The sequence below is a fragment of the Phyllopteryx taeniolatus genome, chromosome 15, assembly GCF_024500385.1.
Source record: "Phyllopteryx taeniolatus isolate TA_2022b chromosome 15, UOR_Ptae_1.2, whole genome shotgun sequence".
NCBI classification, from domain to species: domain Eukaryota; kingdom Metazoa; phylum Chordata; class Actinopteri; order Syngnathiformes; family Syngnathidae; genus Phyllopteryx; species Phyllopteryx taeniolatus.
The window spans coordinates 14061447-14088329 of NC_084516.1; the positions used below are offsets into that span (position 1 = coordinate 14061447).

General features: G+C 40.7%; 3 protein-coding genes across 10 annotated transcripts in view; all 3 read right to left on the bottom strand.

The window, feature by feature from the left end:
• Positions 1-65: 65 nt before the first annotated feature.
• On the bottom strand, positions 66-5212 carry nfkbil1 (nuclear factor of kappa light polypeptide gene enhancer in B-cells inhibitor-like 1). The gene is made up of 4 exons (XM_061747971.1): positions 4826-5212; positions 3761-3873; positions 1669-1783; positions 66-744 (listed from the first exon to the last, which is right to left on the bottom strand). The coding sequence occupies exons 1-4, from the start codon at positions 5097-5099 to the stop codon at positions 170-172; spliced, it is 1077 nt and encodes a 358-aa protein (XP_061603955.1). The 5' UTR covers positions 5100-5212; the 3' UTR covers positions 66-169.
• A 1030-nt stretch (positions 5213-6242) lies between these two features.
• Positions 6243-26883, bottom strand: part of LOC133465306 (TBC1 domain family member 10A-like) — a 47292-nt gene continuing 26651 nt past the window's right edge. The window contains exons 10-15 of one of the 8 annotated variants that reach the window (XR_009784594.1): positions 24282-24381; positions 17670-17784; positions 9958-10082; positions 7224-7312; positions 7031-7098; positions 6243-6381 (exon numbers count right to left, since the gene is read on the bottom strand). Coding sequence is in view for 5 of the 8 variants with exons in the window: in XM_061747966.1 (XP_061603950.1) it covers positions 10131-10229; positions 17670-17784; positions 24282-24381 (314 nt within the window). In the remaining 3 variants the exon portion in view is untranslated. Of the gene's footprint in view, positions 6382-7030; positions 7099-7223; positions 7313-8144; positions 8265-9957; positions 10083-10115; positions 10230-17267; positions 17785-24281; positions 24382-24491; positions 24586-26624; positions 26666-26883 lie in introns of those variants that run through there. The other 7 variants (XM_061747967.1, XR_009784595.1, XM_061747966.1 and 4 more) reach the window with 7 other exon arrangements.
• On the bottom strand, positions 13486-16038 carry aplnrb (apelin receptor b). Its single transcript, XM_061747487.1, has one exon. It carries the CDS (start codon positions 15983-15985, stop codon positions 14873-14875), a length of 1113 nt encoding a protein of 370 aa, XP_061603471.1. The 5' UTR covers positions 15986-16038; the 3' UTR covers positions 13486-14872.

The following is a 26883-nucleotide window of genomic DNA, read 5'->3' on the forward strand; positions in this document are numbered from 1 at the left end:
ATCGAAGCGCCGCAACCCCAAAAATGTGTTCTATTGTATAAATAAGGAGTCAGAGAAGTTCCAGGTGCATCATTCCAGATGTAATTGAATACACATTTAATCTGTAAATTCTGTAAGAACTGAATTGAACACCCACCCCAACTCCCAAACAGAATAGAATCTTGTCTCATCATGGTTTCAGGCTCTGCGCCAGTCTGTTAAGTTCTTGCGACAGAGCCGTCACCGTGTCCAGGATGTGTTGCTTGTCCTTCCCGTCCAGCCGAGCTTCGCACCTCTGGGCGAATTTGTCGGGGTGCCAGAGCGCCTGTTGCTTGTGCAGCGCCTTCCGGAAGCCCGCTGCGTCCGTGCGGTCAACGCCGTGCAGCATGACGTCCGCCATCTCCTGAACGGTGCAGCGTGGCGCCGGCCAGGGGATGTCGCTGTAGCTCAGCAGCTTGGCGCCGCCGCCGTGGAACGTGGCTGTGCACATTTGCTCGTAGCGCCGCTTCTTACCCTGCCGGATCTCTTCCTCTTTGCGCGCGGCTCGAGACAAATACTCCTCGTGTTCCTTCTGCAGCCTGGCGTGCAGCTCCTTGTAGCTCTGCTCCCCTTCTTCTCGCTTACTCTTCTTCTTCCTCCCGCTAGACGAAGACGCGGCCATTCTCTGTGCTTCCGCATGCTTCTTTGAGAAATATTCTCTTCTAATGCGATCAGCCCAGTCACCATAGTCCTCATCGTCTTCATCAACAGGAAGGAAGTCATCCGCTGCAAAACAAACCCACAGGAGCAAAAATTACTGTGTACAGGTATGTGCAGTCTAAGGAGCCTTAAGGACATAAGAAATCTAAAGATAGACAAAAAAGAAAAAGAAAAATATATACACAATTAGAAAAAAATACAACTATTAGGGAAGAAACACAAAAGCAGTTGACAACAAATACACAATTATAAGAAAGAAAATACAACAAGATTAAGATAGCACACAAAAAAACTAATGCAAAAAAATAGTGGAAAAATAGAAATTGTAAAAATACACTATTAGAAAAAAAATACAAAGTTAGGGAAAAGTACAAAAATGGTGGACTAAAAATACTCAATTAAAAAAAACAATATTACAGGGAAAAAAACTAGACAAAGAAGCAAAAAATACATTTAGAAAAAGGTACAAGAATATTGGGGGAAAGCACAAAAATAGACAAAAAGTACCCAGAAAAGAAGACATTATTAGGGAAATGAAGATAGTGGACAAAAAAGATATATAAAACAATACAAAAATATTAGGGAAAAACAACAATTGTCACCAGCATCAAATACATCACGCAAGCAATATTAGCAGAAAATACAAAAAATATTAGTCAAAAATAGTAAACAACCCCCCCCCCCCAAAAGTCAACATGAGTAGAAAATACAAAACAAAAACTAAACCCACAAACACATTAGGAAATACTACAAAAATATCAGAGAAGCATCCAGTAAAAAAAATATCACCATCATAAAGAATATTAGACGAAAAATATTTTTAAAACATACATGCCAAACCATTAGGGAAAAATAGTAGACAAAAAATAAACAAATAGAAGAAATACAATAATAAGAGAGAAAAATAATGTTGGGAAAAAATACAAAAACATTGGGTAAAAATACAAAAATATTACAGATATAATATAGACAGACAGATAGATATTTTACCATCATAAACTCCAAAGGTTTCGGAGAACTCATCCTGACATTCACCAAACAACTTCTCAATCCAATCTCTCTCCATGTCATCTTGAGATGTGCTGCTTGCGCCTTGTCCAGAAGGCTGTGACCAATAGAAACAGAGGTTCTTTTTTTAAGCACGTAATGTTTTAAATGCCGTTTCCTTTCTGTACGCTTCATATACAGTGGGTACGGAAAGTATTCAGACCCCCTCAAATTTTCCACTCTTTTTTATATTGCAGCCATTTGCTAAAATCATTTAAATTCATTTTTTTCCACATTAATGTACACACAGCACCCCATATTGACAGGAAAAAAAGGGAATTGTTGAAATGTTTGCAGATTTATTAGAAAAGAAAAACTGAAATATCACACAGCCATAAGTATTCAGACTCTTTGCTCAGTATTTAGTCGAAGCACCTTTTTGAGCTAATGCAACCATGAGTCTTTTTGGGAATGATGCAACAAGTTTTTCACATCTGGATTTGGGGATCATCTGCCATTCCTCCTTGCAGATCCTCTCCAGTTTTGTCAGGTTGGATAGTGAACGTTGGTGGGCGGCCAGTTTCAGGACTCTCCAGAGATGCTCAATTGGGTTTAAGTCAGGGCTCTGGCTGAGCCATTCAAAAACAGTCACGGAGTTGTTCTGAAGCCACTCCTTCTGTATTTTAGCGGTGTGCTTCGGGTCATTGTCATTTTTGAAGGTGAACCTTCGGCCCAGTCTGAGGTTCTGAGCACTCTGGAGAAGGTTTTCGTCCAGGATATCCCTGTACTTGGCCGCATTCATCTTTTCTTCGATTGCAAACAGTCTCCCTGTCCCTGCAGCTGAAAAACACCCCCACAGCATGATATTGCCACCACCATGCTTCACTGTTGGGACTGTATGGAACAGGTGATGAGCAGTGCCTGTTTTCTCCACACATGCCACTGAGAATTAAGGCCAACAATTTCTATCTTGGTCTTATCAACCAGAGAATCTTATTTCTCACCAGCTTGGAGTCCTTCAGGTGTTTTTTTTTTTTTTTTTTTAGCAAACTCCATGCAAGCTTTCATGTGTCTTGCACTGAGGAGAGGCTTCCGTTGGGCCACTCTGCCATAAAGCCCCGACTGGTGGAGGGCTGCAGTGATGGTTGGACTTTCTAGAACTTTCTCCCACCTCCCGACTGCATCTCTGGAGCACAGCCACAGTGATCTTTGGGTTCTTCTTTACCTCGCTCACCAAGACTCTTCTCTCCCGATTGCTTCTGGTCATCTCAAATGTCTTCCATTTAAGGAATATGGAGGCCACTGTGCTCTTAGGAACCGTAAGTGCAGCAGAAATTCTTTTGTAACCTTGGCTAGATCTGTGCCTTGCCACAATTCTGTCTCTAAGCTCTTCAGGCAGTTCCTTTGACCTCATGATTCTCATTTCCTCTGACATGCACTCTGAGCTGTAAGGTCTTATATAGTCAGGTGTGTGGCTTTCCTAATCAAGTCCAATCAGTATAATCAAACACAGCTGGACTCCAATGAAGGCGTAGAACCATCTCAAGGATGGTCAGAAGAAATGGACAGCACTCGAGTTAAATATATGAGTGTCACAGCAAAGGGTCTAAATACTTATGGCTGTGTGATATTTCAGTTTTTCTTTTTTAATAAATCTGCAAAATTGTCAACAATTATGTTTTTTTTCTGTCAATATGGGGTGCTGTGTGTACATTAATGAGGATTTTTTTAAAAATTGTTTTAACAAATGGCTGCAATAGAACAAATTTGGAATGAAAAATGTAATGGGGTCTGAAAACTTTCCGTACCCACTGTATAGAGAAACTCTGTTGTATGTCTTGTTTTTTTTTTTAAATTAAGTATTATTTCCAGTTTTACAAATGAAACTCACCTTGATCCAGTGAAACAATACATTAGAGTAACAAAGTGATATTAAACGTGATTAAGATGCTTGTCACACGTCATTATTTATATTTATTTGTATATATTATCAGGCTATTTTGTATCATCACGTGAAACCAGCAACTAAATTTTGATCGCCTTCAGTATTGATTTGTAACCCTGCAATTCTGACAAAATATAAACTGGACTCTACCTCTAAGTGTTTAAACCCATTCAGGAGGTCCTGGGGTGTCACGCCAGCAATGTTTGAGGCATCCATGGCCTCCGGGCAACTCTTTCTGAGAGGCACAACCAGGTCATCGTAAGCTGCAGGCAGAATAAAGAACAAGCAATATCAGTGATGAGAATAACTGTGTGACGTGTCTTTTTCTTGGACCATTAGTTAGCGGACTAGAATGTAAAAATATAACAACAAATGTGCTTGTTGTATTACATGTGTACAACATGTGGAAAACCACAATACCATGTTAACGTAATGACAAATGTGCACAATTTAGATGATATCACTTCATACGACAAACCAGGTAAGTGAATGTTCCATAAAAAGTCAATAATTATGAAGGTTAACCTGCCCAAATATTTGTGTTCTTTTTGTGTGTTCAAAAGTGAGACGGTAAGTCTAACCCTTTCAAAATCTCACAAATTAAATATATTTCACCACAAGGTCACATTTGGAAAATTATGTCTCGTTTGAAACAACAGCAGAATGGCACATGACCAGAGAGAGATAATCATAAGCGTTGATTTAGAGAAAGTGATATTAAAAAAAAATAAAAATAATAATCTGATCTTTTTCGGCTTTTTTCACGTGACTAAAATTGTAATGCTGGAAATTTCCTAAAGCAACTGTAATTTAACTACGCATTTTCTCCCAATATTGTAATGCATTACAATTATATACATTTTGTAATAAACGACATAATCCCTTGACAAGTGATTAAATACTCGATAACACTGGTGGCAGTTGGCACACTCCTGGACTGCAATAATATTGTGCAGCACGGCATAACTTCTCAATCAGAGCAGTTTGACAGGTTTAGGATTGTTTGGGCCAATTTGTTAAGAGTTTTGTTCCTTGCTCCAAGGCACCTCTGTGGTACTCAAAAAGGGCACTCGCAGTCCAGTATGTACATAAAGCTGTTGTAAAGTAGGACCCTCCTATCCCCAAGCAAAGTTACAGAAAGAGCATGAAAAACAACCAGGGTGCATTAAATGTGTCTACAGGGACTTTATAATGGATATGTTCGATTTTTCTCACCCGTTTTTCCACGTTTAAGAGCTCTATTTACGGCAACGTGTAGCGCCGTGTCTCCTTTCTTGTCGGCCAGGAGAACATCGGCTCCGTGCTCAAGCAGGAGCCGCACCACGGCGTCTTCCCCAAGGCCACAGGCCAGCTGCAGCGGGCTCCTCCGCCTCTTACCCTGGCAGAAGTTCACGTCCAAGTCCCGGTGCTTTCGCAGGTACGACTTGAGTTTAAACAGGCTGCCCTCCTCGACGTACTTCCACAGCCGCTTCTGTCCCCTGGTCAGCATGCCGAGTGTGGTCAGTTTATATCGGTTGGATCAACGAAATGACTCGTTCGTGATTTAGCATCGACTAGCCTCAACAATGACAACTGTCCGTCTTCACATATTGTTCCGGACACAAACTACAAACCTGACACGAAGGTTCCGGGATGGGCGTGGTTTTGCCTCTAGATGTCAGTAGTGACTCTTTTACTGTATTTAACCGAGTAATTTTAGACAGCACACCGGTTAACCACGCTTCCGACATACGGCGTTTCCAGGTTATGAACTAGTTTAACATGGTTTTTGTTTCAGATTAGCCGAAGATTTTTTTTTTTAACATTGGATGTGGTTTTTAGGCTGTCACAAATCACAACACATTCTCCATGAATCATTGTTTTAGCCGACGACGTCATACAATTCTTTTGAATATTCCATCAATGGGGAATAGCTTGCTTCTCCCTGTTGCTGTCGTCGTAAATGCTCCTTTGTTCACATTCCTCCATGTTGCTGCTGTTCCTATATTTTACGCCTTATAAGACCCCAAGATCTCAATCAAGCTACAATGGTTTCCTTAAAAAAAATATGTCTTTTTTACGTCGTGTCCGCGGAGGTTAAAAAAAGTAGTCTATTTTGACAAAGTAGGAGTAGAAAATACAGCTAAGTGTTCTCAAATGTAGGAAGTAACAGTCATCAGAAAAATAAATACTCAAATCTATCCTGACAAGTATTTGTACTTTTGTTACTCCACCACTGTGAATACGCGCTCACTTACCACCGTGTTTATCGCTTTTTCATTGGATTGTTTTTTTACATATGTTCTCGGTGTTTTTCTTACACATATTTACTGTAGTTACGACTTTACGATCGAGTTTGTGTGGTCGTTAACGGCGCGTTACGACTTTCGTACAAATTTGGGTTGCGTTGCCACCGTAGGAACGGAACGCCGTCAAAAACCGACGACGCCCTGTAATTCTACGTAACGAGCCACTATTAGGCACTTATTACGATGCCATTCAATCTTATTTCCCCTCTATAACCACCACTCTCTATTTTCGAGACAACGCAATGTATTTTTGCCTGCACTATATAAACAATGACCACATGGAATTTGTACCGTGTTGTTGATAAAATGTGCCAGATTCCACAGGACTTACTCAGTATGCATCATCACCCCCCTCGGTGTCTCTGTGGGCTTCTTGTGTGCCCCGGGCTCCTTTTCAAAATGCCACCTGTCAGGGAGCCGTCACGTTAGCAAGTCAACCGACTGCTTCTGCACAGTTCAATCTTTTCAAAACCACGTGGAGCCCTAAAATAATAATAATAATAATAATAATTGTAAGTTCCATTTCAGAAGAGGACAATTATTTATGTGAATATGCGTATGCAATCATGATCATGTGGCGTAAACTAATTAACTAATTGACATACTGCAGTTTAATGAGTCAACCCAAAAATTGTGGTCCAGTAAAGCAGCTGTCAAAATATGTCAAATTCCAATTTTATAATTATGAATGTACAAATAATGTGCATTTTCTGTGCATATCGACTTTATTATTTAGTTGGATATTATTTCATTCCGGAGTTATTTGGAATCTCCAACCATTTTCCCCTTTGGAACTAATTACAAGAACAAGCAAGAATCTGTTCCAGGTCAAACTGTCACCAACAAAAGACCTGTATTAACTGTACAGGTAATGTATTTAACAACATTTTAACATTACACACTGTCATTGAAGTGGAAAAATAAGCAAACTGCAGTTAATAGTAAAATGTTAATTGCGAGTACTGTATGTGCGGCATGGATACATGACCAAAGACTAAATACCCGCACCCCACCACATCGACAACTTCGCCAAGCAATCGAGTACTGTACATGCTGCGTTTCAGAATCAAAGACTGTTAGCTAATGCTATACTCTCTTTTCATCCAGCAAAACTCAATGCAGGTCTGCTTACCTTCTGGCGGGATGGGTTTCAAAGTGTGTAATCGCTTCAAAGTGGCGCTGGATCTTCGGCTGGCTGAGCTGCTAAGTCATGAGTGGAGAAAATCAGTGAGTTACATAACAGTAGGAGTGAAGTGCTGAACAGATTTTTAGAAATATGATTGTTCTAGATTACAAAAGGTCTACTTGGATGTTTGATTTCATACTTAATAGTTGGGCAGGCACTCCAGAGATCCACTTATACCGTCCGGTCCATAAATATTGGTACATCGACGCCATTCTCTTCTGTTTGGCTCTAAACACCAGCACAATGCATTTGAAATGAAACTAACAAAATGTGCTTTAATTGGAGACTTTCAACTTTAATTTGAATGTCTTTACATCCAAATCAGGTGAACGGTGTCGGAATTACAGTCAATTATAGCCTGAAGTCTGGAAGGCGTAGACATCACCAGATGCTGGATTTCATACCTGGTGATGCTCTGCCAGGCCTCCACTGCAATTGTCTTCAGTTCCTGCTTGTTCTTGGGGCATTTTCCCTGCACTTTTGTTTTCTGAAAGTCAAATGCATGCTCAATCATATTCAGGTCAGGTGACTGACAATGCCATTGCATAAAATTCCACTTCTTTGCCTTAAAAAAACAAAACCTTTTTGGTTGCTTTCTAGGTATGCTTCGGTTCATTGTCCATCTGCGCTGTGAAGTGCCGTCTAATGAGTTCTGAAGCATTTGAATATGAATATGAGCAGATAATATTGCTAGAACACTTCAGAATGAATCCTGCTGCTTTTATCAACAGTCACATCATCAAGAAATACAAGGGAACCAGTTTCATTGGCAGCCATATATGCCCACACCATGACAGTACCACCACCACCATGCTTCACTGACGTGGTGGTATGTTTTGGATCATGAGCAGTTCCTTTCCTTCTCCATACTCTTCCCATCCATTTGGTGCAAGTTGATCTTTGTCTCATCTGACAAATGGATCTTGTCCCAGAACTATAAAGGCTTTTTTAGATGTTGATAGGCAAACTCTAATCTGGCCTTCCTGTTTTTGAGGCTCTCTAATGGTTTACAGCTTGTGGTGAACCCTCTGTATTCACTCTGTGACAAACATACACTTACTGTACTTCCTGGAGTGTGTTGTCGATCTGGCCAACTGTTCTGAAGGTGTTTTTCTTCCTCATTGAAAGAATTCTTCGGTACGGCGCTTTACAGTGCAGCTGGACAATGACCCGAAGCATACTGCAAAAGCAACCAAAGAGTTTTTTAAGGCAAAGAAGTGGAAGGTTATGCAATGGCTAAGTCAATCACCTGACCTGAATCCGATTGAGCATGCATTTCCCCTGCTGAAGATAAAACTGAAGGGAAAATGTTCCAAGAATAAGGAGGACCTAAAGACAGTTGTTATACCTTTGCCTTTCTGGATGTTACTTGTGCCAGAGTTTCCCAAACTTCACTGTGCCAAAGCACATGTTACATTAGAAACATCTCAAGACACACCACCAAACAAATATGTCACCAAAAGTATATATATTGAAGTCATGATAATCTCATCTCAATAAATATAAATGTATTCACTTGGTGATGCACCTCACCCCGTTTGGTTGAACACGTTCATCGCTCGCATTCGTACAGGTTACAGGCAAGTCTAAATGTAGAGATGCGTGCCTTCAGCATTGTGCTGCAACATGCTGGGCAGCAGTGAGGTTTACCGGAAGAGATGCAGCATAATTAAGAGCACGAAGAAGAGGCAAAGAAGGTCCCCAACTATATGCTCTAGTGATATTCATTGTTCCTACAGAGCAGACGGAATATATGCTTGTGAGTTTTGTTTTGTGCTCTGTATGTGTTGCTGCGCCGGGTGTCTTTTAGTGTCAGTTGTTTGAAGGTTTGTGTCATGGGAAAAAAGTTAACCCTTTAGTAGACGAGAGACAGGACAAACAGTTTGCGAATAATGAGAGATACGCTTGAATAAAAACGCATGCAAGGAGAGAATTCAACCTGATGGCTGGTCAAAAAGTGTTTCTAGAACAATTTCTTCTTAGGTGAGGTCATGAAAGGGCAATTGTTATCTGCCTCGTGTAACCAACCAACCAACCACAGACATCTTGCTTGTCTAGCAGCAGAGTGATAATACAATATCAGACAGAGAGAAAGAAAAACAATCTTAAAGATTACGTGTGGTTACAATTAACATAGAATACATTTTCTAAGTGAAAAGAATTATATTTTTTTAACAGTTTATAATTACCGTGACTGCCGTGCTAATTTCACCTAGCCTGTCTATGCCGTTTTGCTTATTTTAGCATTAATCTCGCAAACTTTTGTTTTGACAAAAATATAGAGGTTGGTTGAACATTTTGGTGTTTAAATATACATTCATTGGTCATTTTTCGTTTGTTTAGTGTGTTAGGTTTACAGTAAACTTCAACTGGGAGTGACAAATAAACAGCTTGAAGCAAGCATACTCGGCCTCTTATTTGGATAACTGTGCAAGCGCAATTCTTCTTTTCATTTCCTCAAAGTGATGTTACACGATAATCTCCCATTTCTTGACAGCGAGAGTGAGAACAGGTGCTAAGGAATAGTGTTTTAATAACTTTGCATGTATTCAAGCCATGTGGTAAGGGAAAAATGATGAAAATGCTTTTTTGATGTGGTTTCCCTACATCGCAGATTTTCACCTATATGGGTCTGGAACGCATCTACCGCCATAAATGGGTTCACTGTCTTCTTTTATATGAATAGCAACAGGAAGATACACATGTTAATTGGACCTCCTGCCATTTAATGGTTCTTCCTCTCACTATTGTATACAATACGTCGCTGGAATTGATAGATTAACAAAGATACATTATTTGTCGTAAATAATACTTTTTCAGACCAATTACGTGGAATTCTATCATTTCCAGCGTCACAGTGGTTGTAAACTTACTCATCATCGTTTGTACGTTGGGCATCATTGCGCTGCTTTCTCTACCTGCCACCAACGAAGAGCGTGCAGCTGAGCCTCTTCAGCATCTCGAGCCCGCTGGAGGTCACAGAGCCTCCTTTTAGGACCTGAAGGGAAGGCCGGAGATAAAGGGATGAAGGGACGCTTTGTGCTTACTAGGACACTGGCATTAAGGCCAAGATCCGGAGTTTCTCTCGAAAAGCCGGTCTTCTTTCGTCGCCTCGGAAACGACGTGTCGCCATTAACGATGGCGCCTTTGAGAGCGAGGGAGAAAGAGATGTCTTATTAGTCACTTGAGGTGTTTTCTCGTTCTACGTATTTTGGTGCAAAAACAAGACTCCCGTCCTTCAAGATGCCTGCAAAAAGCCCTTACAAGACAGGATATCCCTGATCAGGAACCCTGATTCGCTCACCCGCCCTTTGTCTTTCCTGCCCCCTGCACACTCCCGACACTTCATGTCATGAAGCTTTGGGTCCCGCCACAAAGACACTGGGCCAATCTCATCCCCAGGCCTCACCAGGGCTCCAGGTCAGGTTGCCGCTTCTCCTCCATTGTGTCGGAGCAGAGGAGAAATGCCACGTGTTTCCTGCGTCTATTTTCTGTGTGAGCCGCTTTATTGGCTTTGGATTTATGGCAGCGGGGACACGCGCTCGCCACACACAGCAGGTCTGACTGGAAAGCAAACAATAGCGCGGCCACCCATTGGTATGACAATTAATGCCTGCCCCTACAGAAACTCTCCCCTTTGCTTTCTATAGAGCTGTGGTTCTCAAACTGGGTTCCCCAGGAGCTCTAACTTGGAGGTCCGCAAAAATAATTTGCAATAAATTATGTTGTATCATTTGGAAAAATGCATACATTAGATACTTTATGGGTACTGGCACGCCAATAAAACAAACATTCCAACTAAACCGGTGGTTTTAAACCTAATAAATCGTTGCAGAGAAATGACGAACTGAGGCATCCCAGCCGGAATTAATGACATAGAAATCGACGCACACAACATTGTGGAGCGACCATGGCACTGGAACGCTAGTAAAGCTGTCTCCACATAACCTAAGACTATTTTTAGTATCGAACAGAGACGTCAATTACAAAAAGAGGTAAGACTCCACACTTTATATTGCAAGTTATCGCTTAATTGCTGCTAAGGGTGGTCCAACCAGTTATTAGGTTTAGTGGGCAATCATTGTTTTCCACACAGGGCCATGTCGGTTTGGATTTTTCTTCTTCCCTTAATAATAAAAACCATTTAAAAACTGCAATCTGTGTTTACTTGTGTTGTCTAATATTTCAATTTGATGATTACAACATTATTTGTGGTGCAATAAGCAAAAGTTTGATCGTCCCCACACGATGTATCTGTTCTCCAGGACTTGTTTTTCGACCGGTTGTTTTCACGAAGAAATGAAAACGCTGACGTAAAAAAAAATCTTTTGGAAAAGTGGACTGCAGTAAAAGTGCATCAAAGACACCAAATGGCAGCTCTACAGTGTCCACGCGCCACGAAATGTTTTTGAGTCTTAAAGTAACACGAGCTTCATGAAAAAGCTCCGTGAAAATAATCTATGCAGGTTATGTTACGCAGCAGGATACGGCTTTGATGCAGAAAGGTCAGGGATACTTTGGCGAGGCGTCTCTAGTGAAATCGAGCTGAAATGGGCCTCGCCAATAAAAGCTGATGAGTCTACAGGGAATGCATTCATCTTGTGCTGTATATACCAAGGTGACTGAAAAGTTCTTCTGTTACCTGAACTCTTGAGGATACATTGACATTTTAAAGAAATAATATATATTTCTATTTTTTACAGTATACCATATTTGCATATATTTCTTCAGATTTTTTATTTTTTTTTTGCTGGGTACTCCGGCTTCCTCCCACATTTCCCAAAAATGCATGTTAAGTTTATTGAAGACTAACTTGTTCTGAGGTGTAAATGTGAGTGTGAATGGTTGGTTGTTTGTCACATGTACCCTGTGATTGGCTGGTGAACAATTCAGGGTGGACCTCGCTTCTCGCCCACCACCCTAATGACGATCTATTCGTCTATTTAACACTAAACTGACCTATTTTAAACTCTTTTTTGTTTATTGCATTCATCACTATTTGTGTATTTATCGTTTATTTTAATGACAGCAAAAATAATTTTTAAAAGTTAGTTCTTTCTATTTAATCATGTATATTTTATGTATTTTCCCTTTCTTTCAACTCTTTCTAAATAAGAGTTTATTGCATTCACAACTACAGTATTCATATATTTTTAGAATAAATATTTACATTTCATTTTAATGGCACAACAATTGTGTTTTTCATCATCTATTTTAATAACATAATTTCTTTCATTCATTTTAATGTATTTTATGCAAAATATTTACAACTTTTCGTTTATTGCTTTAATCACAATGGATTTTGGGAATATAATTATTTTGATTACACAAGTCATTTTATTAATATTTTTACTTATTTTTTTCTTTAATTTATTCAACACTATTTTTAGAACGTGCTGTATAGTTAATTTTAATGACAAACTGATACATTTAAAGTGATATTTAGTATTTTTGTTTATTATATTTAATACATTTTCACTTTTGTTTATTGTGTTTATCAGACTATTTTTAGTTTATGTTTTACTTTTTCTTTATTTCAATTACACTTTTTATTTAACTGTTTATATTTTTATGGATTTGTATATACAGGTATATGTATCTATCTGTACAATTGCACATCTTGGCTACTTTTTTGGGTTATTTATTATTCTATTTTAAATTACATTACTACTGAAACAAAAATTGTAATCGTGCATACGTATCACAGTGGTGACTATATACACTGGAGAAGCAGGCAACTTTACGACACCAATTAGGGGAATGAAATCCAGGACTCTTCGGTCAAGGGCTGCATTCTTAAAACCTCTGACCTTCCTTTGGCGAATTAAGCTTGTTTCACGCAAACTACATCGTGATTTGAATTGATTCTGACGTATGTAGCCATTAGCCACCAACACAGACAGACAGGGAGTCCACACCCACATTAAAACCAGTCCACCCGGATTAGGCTGCTCCTTCTGTCTCCCTGATTATGCTTGTAAGAAGCTCAATACCGTCCACATTCGTTAACATTCTCATTTAGCGCTCCAAAACCTGTTTTCCTGAGGTTTTTTTGGGGGGGGGGGATTGTCAATAAAATCAACGCTATTGGATCACTAAATAAATGTATAGCACTTGAGGAACAGTTGATTGTTTGCGCGAGAGGAACAGAAACATGCCTTGCGTGGAGGGGTGGTGGTGGTGGTCGGGGGGGAAACAGAAGTCCAACATGCATTTCCTGCAGACATACTGTATACTTTGATTTGAAACCCCAGCGCACGACACAATGGGAGGGCCGCCCCCTCCCCTCAGCAATGCGTCCTCAGGAAGAAGCAAACATTCAACTGAGGAGAGAAAATACATTCCAGCAAAATAGAGAGAGGAGTGAGACGCCACACAGACTAACAACGAAGGGGTTCTTTGGATTTTCACATTTCTTTATTACAAATCATAGATCATCAAGCGTCACAAAAAACAAACAAACAAAAAATATCACAAATTCATGTTTCTGTGAGGAACAAATGCATTGTGTCTGACAACACAAAAACACACACACACGCACACACGCAGATAGCCCGTCAAAGTAGTCACCTTTTTATTGGGCTCTCAGTCCTGGCAGTCTGAAAACATTTGTCAGCTGCCATCTGTCCGCCTGTCTAGACCCCCTCCTTGCATCCCGAGACCCCCGTCTCTTTTTATCACGCTTATCAGAGCCCGCCACCTCATACTGACACACACTCACGCACACGACTGTAGTAACACACTGCAGGCTGACGTCTTGCCAGGTTGTCACACCTCAAGTGCTTACGAATACAAAATGCAGTGGTGGGAGGCAAAGTACAAACACTTGGTTACTGTACTTCAAGTATCTTCTTTTCTGAGGATTCCCTACATTTGAAAACCAGTATCTGTAGACCTTACTTTGTCAAAATGGGCTTTTTTCGACCTCCGGATGATGGCACGGTGTAATAAAGATGTAAATAGAGAGAGGTCAAATCAACTGTAGTTGAGATCTTGATTGATTGAGATCGTGTGGACGGGAAAAAAACAAGGACAGCAGCAACATGGAAGAACCGGGGAGCATGAACGACAATGGCAACAGATTCAGAGAAGCAAGATATTCCCCATTCATGGCCTGATTTAAGAGAACTGTTTGATGTTGTCGGCTACAAGAATGATTCGTGGCAAATGGGTTCTCTTGTGCTAGCCTAGAAACATAAAATTCTTTGTCTAATCTGAAAAAACATACGAGTAAGGTGTATTTTTTCCGTTGTTATTGTTAGCTAATTCAGCATTTTTTGTTCGTCTGTTCACAACATTAGCAGGGCAATCGGAACAGGTTGTTTTGAAGAGTCAATTCTAGCTAGCCCTTGGTTTAAAAAACAAAACAAAAACACCATGCGACATGTCATGTGATGTAAGGTAATGAAAGAGGGAACCTATTTTGTGTGAGAGCGGCAGTAAAGATTCACTTTTACGTTTGTAAATTTCAGTCTGTACTTTTTCCCTTTTAACTTAAGTACAGGATTTGAATCAGTACTTCGATTTTTACCAGTCTTTTTTTTAACACAAGTATCTGTAGTAATACAGTAGTAGTACAGAGTGCGAGTACATGCCACAAGAACATTTCATTCTTCAGTTGCAAATTTGAGTCGAGGTCCACCAAAAATAAGAAATAAAGAGAGAACCTGGGCCTTTTTGGAGATACATTCCACACAGTCTACTTCAAAGTGCTCCAAAAGTCTGTAGTCCATGGAGTCAAGAACTAGTAAATGAGCACCGAGATATGATTTGAGTCCTCCAGGCGTGCTAGACCTTGGTGGCCAGAGACTGGGCCTCAGTCTTCTGGGATGACAAGGAGCTGGCGGGGCTGGCGTGCAGGGACTTCTTGAGGTGGAGCAGGCACAGGCACTGCGACCTGAAACGCAGGTCGAAGAAGGCATAGAGTAAGGGGTTGAGGCAGCTGTTGATGTACGCCAGGCAGGTGGCGTACGGGTGGGCCAGCAGCAGGAAGCGCAGGAAAGCGCAGGTGGCCGGGAACAGGTCCAGGTAGGAGAGGGCGTCAGCGCTTTTCACCACGTGGAAGGGGATCCAGCAGGCGGCGAAGACCACCACCAGCGTGGTGATGATCTTCAGGAGCCGGCGCTTGCGCTGGTCCTCCTTGCGCAGGGTGTTGAAGTGGCGCGTCACGGTACAGCCGATGAACCCGTAGCACACCATCATGGCCAGGAAGGGGAGCAGGAACCCAAGGGCGGACGATGAAATGCTCAGCCCAGCGATCCACAAGCTCTCTTGACGCTTGTTGGTCGCCACCAGGCCGAAGTCCATGGCGCAGGACGTGCGGTTGCTGCCCGGGTCGTGCCGGGTGGTGCGGAAGAGGAGGGTGGGCGCGGCCAGGAGGCCCGACAGCGTCCAGATGGCTGCGAGGGAGGCGCGCATGTGGCCTCGGGTGCGCAGCTGCGAGCTGGAGAGCGAGTGCACGATGGCCAGGTAGCGGTCGAAGCTCATGCAGGTGAGGAGGAAGACGCTGGCGTACATGTTGAGGAGCACCACGTAGCTGCTGATCTTGCACAGGGCCACCCCGAAGGGCCAGTGGTAGCCCATGGCCGTGTACACCGCCCACAGGGGCAGCGTGACCACAAAGGTCAGGTCGGCCAGGGCCAGGTTGCCGATGTAGACGTCGGCCGCCCGCCGCTTCCCCTGCGCCCGCCACACGGTGAAGATGACCACGCCGTTGCCGGACAGGCCCAGGATGAAGATGAGCATGTAGAGCACCGGGATCACCGAGTAGGACGGCGTCCACTCGGAGTAGTCGCACATGGTGGAGTTCTCCGTCTCCTCGTAGTCGTAGTACTCGTAAGGGCTCTCGGTAGGCTCCATGGCTTTTCTTTCTGAGGCTCGCGGCGGAGTGTGTTGCTGCATGTGTGATCTGCCCACTCTTATAGAAAACGCCCCCACCCGCCAACCCCCTTCCAAGCAGTGAACCCTCCCCAGGATGCGCCGTAACCCCCCCTTCACAAGACTACCGCCCACTCCCAGCGGAAACACGCCCACTCATTTGGAACTCATTGAAACTTGCCAAATTACGTTTGGAACATACTGTACATTTGCTCTACTATTGCTATTTTTTCACTTTTATTTACTTGAAATGTAACTAACTATAGATAAATACCTCTAGATATAGATACCCAGGACTTGACATAAGTACAGTACATCATTATTCATTCATTCAGTTATTTATTTATAATTATTTTCCGAGCTAGTTCATTGTATTCGTCACTTTTTTTTGTTTTTACACAGAAAAGAAATGCGCAGTCATACATGAAATAAAAATGCATCATGCAAAGAGAAGGATTTTTAAAAGCAAAAACACAAAACAGTAAACGCAAATGTTATATATTTGTCGGTGAGGAATTGTAATAACATAGATGATAATGAAGAGGAAATTGTTTTATTGTTTAGCTGCACAATTGCAATTAAACGGAAAACTTATGCGCTTTTTTCTAGATTAATACTACCAAGTTAAAAAAATATAGATATATTTTTGCTCAAGTTAACAAGATGCCATATGAATACAATAATTAGACACCTCATGTTTTGGAGACTTGATTTCATTTTTAAATCATATTGATTAAATATTGAGGATTAAATATTACAGTTTTTATCTATTCAAACTATTTAAGGATTTTTATATTTTTTATATTTCAGACTATATTATTTTCCAGATTATTAATAAAGTAAAAAATAACAAAATGCATTTGCACAAAGTGACAAACTGTTGCACCCTTGCAATATGAATACAATAGAAAGACATTTATTACAAAAGTGGTATATATTTTGGCGACATTCAAACCACTTATCCTGCTCTGCTAGATGCATTTTCACCATTTAAGCATTATATTATATTCATGTGGATAACTATTTGACATATTTTTTTGTATTTTAATCTAATTTCCCATTTCCTTGTTGTATTATTTATTATTATCTTCTACAAAATTGCATGTTTTGCATGACATACAATAGAAGAAAAAAAGATGTTTCACTTTTTTAGTATCGAAAATTCTTTCTATTCTTCTTGATAAGCGTTAAAAACTATATATATATATATATATATATATATATATATATATATATATTTTTTTTTTTATTAAAGCACTTAACATGTTATACAGCAATATGAAGAATAATACTAACTTCATAATATAAACTGTATTTTAAGTTATGGTTTTGGGGGGGAGACTAATCAGTATAAAAAGAAAAATGATCACAATGACGGGCAATTGTCAGTCTATTTAAGGATTTAAGTATATTTAAGGATATGAGTAATTATAGTAATTGTAAATGTTTGGTGCAGGATTAATGGGATGATGTCAGCATAAAGAGAATCTTCCCTCATCTTTTCTTGCACAAATGAAGGACAAGAAGGGAAGATTTATCTCAGCGGCCAAGTGAAAGCTCGTGTTGAAAAGCTTTTGTTTTTTTGCCCGAGGCCGCGAAAGTAGACATGTAGACATGTTTAGACAGTCAACCACGAGTCAAGTCCGGGCATGACAAGTTCCACCGGCTACCTATCATTTCAATATCAATCGAAGAGTCGTTACGGTACCTGAGCACTGTGGAGTCCAGGCCAAATACTGTAGCTGCTTCTTCCATCCTGCGACTGCCTGTGGACATGCTCCAACACGCACGACCGCAATCCAACATGGTGGAAGTCATCCAACCTTGAATGAATGACAACAACCATGAAACCCACATTAAAGCTCATTATGTAAACTGATAGCAGCCTCATGAATAACAGTTAAAACCCTGAAAATGGCTGTGCCATCTGAAACAAAATGACTAATCTTATTCAATTTGTTGTCAATTTTGTTCCCATTTTCTGAGATTTGGCAAATCACTTTATTTGGACTTGTACATTTCTCCACTTTGAGACAAATTAATTTAAGGCAAGATGGCACAGAAATAGAAGCACAAAAAAGTACAACTAAGACTGAATAGTTGGAAATATTTGTCAACATTTTGCACTTTGGGCTGATGCTGCAGCTTGTCAGTGATAGGAAATTACATGCAAAAAGGACTAAAATAAAATAAAATAAAAACTGTTACATTTCAAGTCATTGTCCCATGGCAATTGCGCAGACATCTGAGTTTAGGGAAACTGAAAATATATTATAAAACTTACAGTTCTGTGTCATTCATCCCTTTGTTTTGTGCATTTTAGTATTTTTACAGTATGTCTGTATATAAACATAAGCATGTTGCGTTAACCCTCCTGTTACATTATTTCTTTGGAGGAAGAGCAAAACTGTACAGTAATGTTACTGGGTCAATATGAACCATTATGCAAAAATGTTTCATGAAAAAAAAAAAAAAAATCCCAATAAAAATTGGTTGTATCTCATTATCAACTCAATTTCCATCAATATTTCAGGTGAACTGGAGTCTATCCCAGCTGACTTTGGGCAAGAGGCAGGGTAAATCAACATCATCATCATCATCATCATCACCACCACCACCACCAAGCTGCTTGTAGATGATCTTACAGCCTTTACCTTTAATGTGCTTGTCTATAATTTTCTTTACCTTTGAAAAAGCGTATGGAAACATGACTACAGTCGTTTGCTTTTGTGTAGTACAGTAGGTCTAAGTTGTTGGGGGGGCTGGCGTGAGTGCAGACTTCGATGTGGACTGCCGGCGCTGGAGACGTATTCTACCACTTTAATCAATGACAGCAACTCAACATTCCTCTAATAGCTGTACTATTTCATATTTAGGCCTTTGGCGGCAACTCGTAGCATCTTTGGGTGTTTCCAAAAATGTATTGCTACAGTGAGTTTTCTGCCACTAGCTGGGGACAGGTTCCACAGAAACCCCTCCGAAATGAATACTGTAGGTGGATACGTGAATATATGGCAGATTACTGTATTAATATTTAGTCTAATTTAAACTTAATCCCATTCCCATTTGTCTACAAGCGCCTTACCCCCACACACCCGTGTCCATGTCAGCAGGGCTGCCTGTCCCCAGGTGGGCCCTCTCAGTCCACAACTCAGTACGGGGGGTGGGGGGGGGAGGTGGGCGCAACAGTGGCGCCGACCCAGTCACATAGACACAACTACTGTATCACTCAACAATGTCCAACCCTCGACACTGATCCCTTCCTCCTCTACACGGCCGTCCGTCGGTTCCCTATGCCACTCACCTTCCTCTCATTATGAGGCCTTTGCTCTCATCTCCTTTGCTTTGACCGCCTTTTGCTTTCCGGGATGTTTTTGTAATTATTTTTTTTTTTTTAAAATTGTGACGCACACTGGATGTATTAATTTCACGACTTAATTGTGTATCTAAAACTCCACCCAACTTGTGTCTTATCCTGCCTGTTTGTCCGTCCTGGCAAAAGCAGGAAAATCCTGCAAATAAATCAAAGTGAACTTCCCATCTGTTTGTTGGTGGCACCACAAGCTATTTTTAGCCAAGCCAAGCGTTGGCAGGGATGTCAACAGGACGAAAAGAAGAATTTTTTTTTTTAAGTAGGTAGGTATTGTTTAGTTGTTTGTTAGCAAGATTATACGTAACCCCAGACATGACATGACAAAATGTTTTAATTGTGACCACAAGAAAGATACAGTGGTAACGTGACTAACAGTTTAATATACTCAGTTATCACGCTTGTAACTCAATCACGAATAAATGTTCGTTCCCCTTTGAAATGGATGAAATGCCATCAATCCATTCCAGCCCCCCAAAATATTATTTTCTATGACACAGGAAGTAGTCTGATAGCTAATGAACTGAAAAACAAACACAGTACTGTACAAGTCTTTCAACTTTTGAGAATCTATTGTCTTGTTTTGCTGTTTTGAGTCAGGATGGAACCGTTCCTCCACCCCAGAATAAAACATGGAAGGGTCCCTCGTCAACTTAATGCAAACACAAACAGGAAGTAGCTTGCCACCTAACAAACAAAACTTTTTAAAAGGAATTTGTTTTTGCCAATTGGGTCGCAATAGAAATAGTTGTGTTCCCCCATATACAGCATATAAAATGGTATGGCCCAGTTGCCTTGCGTCATCCTTCGTGAACCAGAATGGAACGCTCCTGTCAACTTACGACATGCTTCATAACCCATTATGTAGCCTACTAGCGAAGAGCACTACATTTTTCCATTTTGTTAGCGCAATCTATTGTCTCTTTTTGACATTTTGAATCAGGATGAAACTGTTCCCCAACCCCACAATCAAAAATGGAACAGTTCCCGTTGTCCTACGTCATCCTCTGTGAACAATGATGTAGTCTGCTAGCTAACAATGATGGACCCATCCTTCCTGGCCCAAAATCAAAATGATACAGTCCCCGGTAACTTAAAAAAAAGCTCCATAAACCAGGAAGTAGCCTGATAACCAATAAACCACGTCCAATTATGTTTCCCCCGCTTGTTAGAGCAATTTGACTACATTTTGCTGTTTTGAGTCACAGTGGAACCATCACCTCCACCCACTCTGACATAAGAATGGTATGGTTCCATTTGCACCCACTTGACTTGATGTTATTTTGACCTAACAGTCCACCTGTGCCGCCTAATAGATTTCCGTCTTTGTTCCTGCTCTCCTCTCCTGTGTGGCCTTACGCTGTAAACCACACACGGTGACAATCAGACTTCTTTCAATTTTTCACCCATGTCCATCATCTATCGGGGACAAGTTAATAACAGACAGCAGAAAAAGATGCTAAAAAAAAAAATCACACACGCGTGTGATTCTGTCTGCCGAAGAGCCAGCATCTTTGATGTTTTATCCAGACCTTGCATGTTTGAGGGCCACTTTTTGGTGATACTTGCGACGCCCAAAGAGTGAGGAGGTGTGGGTTTTGGGAGGTGGGCTCATGGTGGTGGGGGGTGTAGCAGTTGTTTGATGTGTGTGTTAAGCTGTCACAGACAGCATGCACACATAGGAGGGTTGTCTAAATGGTTTGGGGGCTGTGCAGAGACAGCTGGTTCCTCAAGGCTTTATTTGTGACAGTGTATGAGTCATGATAGCAGTAGTGGGGTTGCAACCCATCCCGTAAAATACAGAATGGTCCCTTTGGCCTGGTACACACAAAGACTTTTCAAATCTTAAAAGATTATTTTTATCTGTGACTGACCCCACACATTAAGTTAAAAAAATCTGGCATTTATACAGAACAGAATACAGAACGCCACACACACAAAGATACTGTTCAAACGCCAAACTCGAAGTCTCGCGTGATCACACGTGATTTCACCAAACCGAAGAAGAAGAAACACTTTGCTTTGCGCCGATGTTTCCTGAACGTTCCTGAAGGTTGCTGGAGCTGGAAGCCTTCTAAAATGTCACTGTCCTCATAAAACGACTAGTCTGGAAAATATTTCTTGCCTTCTGGGGAACCCACTTTTATACAAAAAAACAACTTTGGGTAAGACATGCTTATTTTTATTAACATTCGTTTCCTTTTTTGAGTCGGAGTGCTTCTTGATTGGCTATATTCTGTTCCACGTCACAATTCACGGTGTCATGACTTAGGAGAAGTCGGCTCTGCTTCACCCACATGAAGACATATCGTCGTAAATATTAAACACGCTCATTATTTATGATTGTCGGCCCTGACCTGTTTCGGACCCTAAAATCGGGACAGGTCCACTCTGAACACACATCAGACCTAAGGATAACCTTAGAGGATAATCTTATAAGATTGAAGTTTGTCTGGCGTTTAACGGGCTTGGTTGGGGCAAAATCGGCACAAAAACAGGTCGGTTGTCTTTTTGTGTGTAACCGGGCCTTATTTGGCCATTAGATGTCGCTTACCGTATTGATTCAATATGGGATGTGATTTTTCCGTATATCATTATTGTCCAATACAAATGTCCGTCACACGCTAAACTGACAATAATGAGCAAAATAAGGCTATGTTCACAATGTAGGTCAATTCCGATTTTTATTGCCCAATGTGACGTATCAGATTTTTTCATGTCAATGTGAACAGTACAATTCAGATTTTTTCATATGTGGATATAAATCAGATATGCATCCGTCGGAAGTGCAGTATGGATGCTCACGGGGCGCGCATCCAACCTATAAGTCATCAAACGGCGAAAAACGTCACAATTCATCGACAAAACAGACAGGCCACAAAACGGCAACGGCCTACGAAAGAGCAAAAAACAGCCAGCGGCGAAAAAACGATGTTTTAGGACGGATAAATATAAGAAAATGTTGGCTCCGGTTGCACAAAATCCTTGATATCACCACAAATGCATCATGACGAGACGTCAGCGAGGGGCTGTATTTACTTCTGTCAACACGGTAACTTGTGGTTGTGCGCAGGCACAATGTGAAGTTCTGTTTTGTACGGATGGGTGTGACGTCACCGACGGGTTCAATCCACAACAGAAGCTGATTTTTATTGTTTTTTGTTTTGTTTTTGTAATGTGTATGACTACATAAAAAGACTGGATTTAACAAAAAGTCCAAATTGGACATCATGCCCTGCATTGTGAAGGTAGCCCAAAACACAGGAAGTACTCAACCCAGCAAAATTGCCATGGCGAGTAACTGTAATTGGACAGCATTCTGTCATTATGTGAATATTATAATCCAGCTCACAGTCGAAATGTTCCTACGTTTCAATTCGTTGTACAGGATTTCACTTTCAGGCCTCTTTCTACTCCCGCGCCTGCATTGCGTCCCGTGAGCGAAGCAGTGGGCTGCGCGGCCCCTATGCGCCACTTGACGCACACACGGCACAGATCGTTGCAGCGCACAGAATGCCGCGGAGATCATCTCTCGTGATTGGTCTGTTTTAGTCACATGCTGTGATGACGCACAAGAAGCCTTTGGTGTTTCCACAGAATTTGCATTCTCTAGATCAGAGATTCTCAAAGTGTAATACAAGTGCCACTAGTGCTACGATGGCTTGTTCTAGTGGTATGCAAAATGACCACTGCCCAACTACAGTTTAGTTGGATTTAACTTTTCAGTACAATACATTTCATTTAATCTTTAAGGACCGTTTGTTTTTAACATTTGATTTAGGTACAATTTTTATTTAACTTTTATGTATAGACACAGCTAAATGTTGGCGTTGGTGTGAATAGTGATAAATGCTTGCTTTCATCAGGGAGCAAACTCCATTTATGCTGCCAAAACGGACACCTTAGGTACTCGTAATTTAGTGCCGTCAGACATTTTGGCTGCTCTTCCCTTCATTTACTCTAATTGTCAAAAATTAGGCAGTTGACACCAGCTTGCTAGACACAAAGGCCTATAGGGTAGGAGACGTCAACACCTTTTGTTAGTTGGCCTCAGTAACAAAGACAAATGCATTGCTTGAGTGAGCACAATTAATCAGTTACATAAATGCCCATGAAGTGTATTGGAAAAGACCGTTTTGGGTAAAACCAAGCAAATTTGTCCAAGTGGGGCTGCCATACAACATACGCTGCGGCTCAGGTTGCAGGGGTAATTACTTGACACGTAGAGTGACATCACGACCAATCATTGGTATCATGATTGACATGTAGTGACTGTGAAAAGCTGTATGATGACGCCAAAGTCAGAGTGTGCAGTAATCTGGGACTTGGATAGAAACGTTATAGTGTTGCGAAAGAATACATGCTGACTATATTGAATTCCGGAATACTTTTAGGCCTGAAAAGGTGGATGTATTGTCTGTTTGCGCTCCCCCCCCCCCCACCCCCACATATAAAAAAAACTAATAAAACAAAACAAGAAAAAAAACTTTTTTATGGATTGTTGGGGGGATAAGTGGGAGCAGATGACCAGTAGAAAAAAAATATACTACTATGACTACTACCATTACTACTATTGCTACTACTACTAATAATAATTATACAAATAAATGTTAAAATATGAATACAAAAAAAAAAACAAACAAATGCAATGAAGTAAAATAAAAGTGACAAAAAAATGAACAATGATAAAAATAACCAAATACATGCAAATGCAATGTAGAAATAAATATATATTTTTTTAATTAAGGCAGGACGTATTTAATTCCAATTACTCACGACGAACTCCGATTCACCTACTATTGTCTTCAGTGGAACAATGTCATCACTGTAGACTTCCTTGAGGCCGTCCAGCACATGTGCATGAGATGTTTGTCTGACCTTATGAACCACGTGACCCTGAGTAGACATCCAGAGCTGAGCCATGGCAGCTTTTCCTGATGAGTTGCTCACCTTACTGGGAGGGGGGAACACATGGAGGTCCAGCTTCTGTTTTCAGGTCGGCCGGGAGACTGTGTTGATAGCAACCTTCCTGCTTTCCACTTGTTGTCTCCTAAACCAGAAGTAGCCCAGATGAAATGTTTATCTGATATAAGGGTGAAGAGATGGAAATCCCCAATAGCGTTCAAGCAAAAATTATAAATAGGTCAGATGTGAACTTACGTGACAAAAGTTGGAATCACAAGCAGCGCATATCAATTGAGCTTGTTTACACAGGTGACATGTTGGGTCAGTGTTTTCAGTTGGCGGTCACTTCCTGTCCCAGAAAAAAAGAAGGAGCTGAGGTGAAGGAGAATCACGGAAAACCTGCAGAAAAGGTTACGTTGACGCACTTACTGTACTGTGTTGGCATGTCAAGTCTGCACTAAGTTGCTCATTTAATGTGGCTCCAGCTACACTAATATTTAATTTATTGGTTCATGTTAATGACATCCTTCTCGAACTAGTATGGCGTACTTTACGTTTAAGTTAATGCTTTTTTTGTACTGTGGATAAGTACCGTAATTTTTCGTGTATAATGCACATTTCCCCCCCAAAAAATGTCCAAAGTCAATAGTGCGCATTATACATAGGTATAGGGGCAAATGGAAAAAAAAATTCCACATTTTATAAATGTATGGTGCCATCTAGTGGTTATGAAAAAGCTGTACACTTTCATTCCAAAATGCCACCGCCACCTAGTGGTTATAGAAAAAGTGTGGCTTACACTTTCATTCCAATATGACAGGGGTACGTACGTATGACTCCATATATGTACAGTTGTGCCCATAAGTTTACATACCCTGGCAGAATTTGTGAAATATATATATATATTTTTTTTTGCTCACAACTCAAAAACCAAACGAAGAAAAAAAAAATCGGACGAGTGACGGCTTGTATCTTGAAAAACTCGTAAGGGTCACTTGTAAGTCGACTCGAGGTACCACTGTAGTTCATATAAAACATTTTTTTTCCAAAGTCGAACAGACTTCAGAGCTTCCACTCTGTTTGATTAATCCTCGACTTAATATAGTGCAAGCACGAATCTGTGCACTAAATTAAAAAAATAGAATGGTTTCTTATGTAGCAAACCTCTTTCAGGCCACAACATTATTTCTGTGGGAAAGTGAGACAAAGAAATACTCCAAACAGTGTGTGAATTATTTTAAAATGCTCTGCAGGATTTAGGAAGCTTTTGAGTGTGCGACTCCATGCGTAACATGAACCGTTTTATGGACCTTTGCGGCCGTTTAAAATTCAGAGATGTTAAAACTTGAGTGAGTTCGGTTTCAAGGCTTACACATAAGAACACACTTGCACTAAATACACCCCTGGATCCAACGCAAACACAAACACGCACACACAACACACTCACACACACACACAAATGCACAGTGTGTAGCACTGGCTGAAACACAATAAGCTATTGTAACCTCAAACCCAGAGGTCTTGACTCCCATGTGCTTTTGTCATTAGTTTCAATTATAAGGCCATGAAGTCAGCCTGTGATGACACGTACATCCCTTGGTTGGACACACACAAAAATGTGTAAAAGTAATCCTCCAACCCAGGTGTGTCAAACTCATTTTTGTCACAGGCCACATTGTAATCACGGTTTCCCTCAGAGGGCCGTTGACTGCGAAACCATATAACTGTTTCGTCACCTCATTATACTATTACATACACACAACAAATTGATGGATACCTAGTTTTGAAATCAGAAGTCAAAGGTAATAGTTTGTTCAACTTAGTTACTGTAAACAGTAAAAGTAACTTGCAATAGCTCAATAATACTATTTATTACATATGAGAATTTGAGCAAGAATCATCTGTGTCAACTTCCATCTGATTTGCTTTCGCGGGCCACATAAAATGAGTTGGCGGGCCAGATTTGGCCCCCGGGCCTTGACTTTGACACCTGTGCTCTAACCTAATGTATTTCAGAAGCCAGATTTATCACTATTGAACACTCTACGGCTGTAATTATTTTCCCAGATTATTTAACAAGACCTGACATACGATTTCTTTTTTTAAAGTGTTTGCTTTACACAAATGTACTTGATGAAATATTTGAAAATCCCACATTTTAACCTTAGACATTCATGAGAGTACGTAAGCCCGTTTTCATTACAGTGGTGCCTTGAGACATGAGTGCCCTAACTTGCGAATTTTGAGTTACAAGCAGTCGTCGGCTGAATTTTTGCTTTGAGCTTTCAAGCAAAAGCTTGAGATTTGAGCGCTCTATGTTGGCAATGAACGCACCTCACACTTCACAATAAGCAGCAATTTGGCAGATAGTGAACAATTCCTCAAAAACAGGCTTCAAGCTGTTTATTGCCACTCCCAGTTGCAATTTTCTGTCAAACAAAGCATAAAACAAAGTAATAAAGTCTGTTTAGCTTAATGCTAACAAACAATGTCAAAACGCCATAGATGCGATAACAAATAGCATTGGTGTCATGGTGTTATAACTCTAACCCCCTAACCCTATAACGGATGTTTGAACTCAAACGGTGGAGTAATACATGTAGACAGACAACATAACAATTCTCACAGGCATATATTTGTTATCCTT

Coding starts and splice junctions, on each gene's coding strand:
- nfkbil1 (XM_061747971.1), bottom strand. CDS start 5,099: ATGCTGACCAGGGGACAGAAGCGGCTGTGGAAGTACGTCGAGGAGGGC. Junction 3,874..4,825: donor TCTTAAACGTGGAAAAACGG/GTGAGAAAAATC, acceptor TTCTGCCTGCAG/CTTACGATGACCTGGTTGTG. Junction 1,784..3,760: donor ATGGGTTTAAACACTTAGAG/GTAGAGTCCAGT, acceptor TATTGGTCACAG/CCTTCTGGACAAGGCGCAAG.
- aplnrb (XM_061747487.1), bottom strand. CDS start 15,985: ATGCAGCAACACACTCCGCCGCGAGCCTCAGAAAGAAAAGCCATGGAG.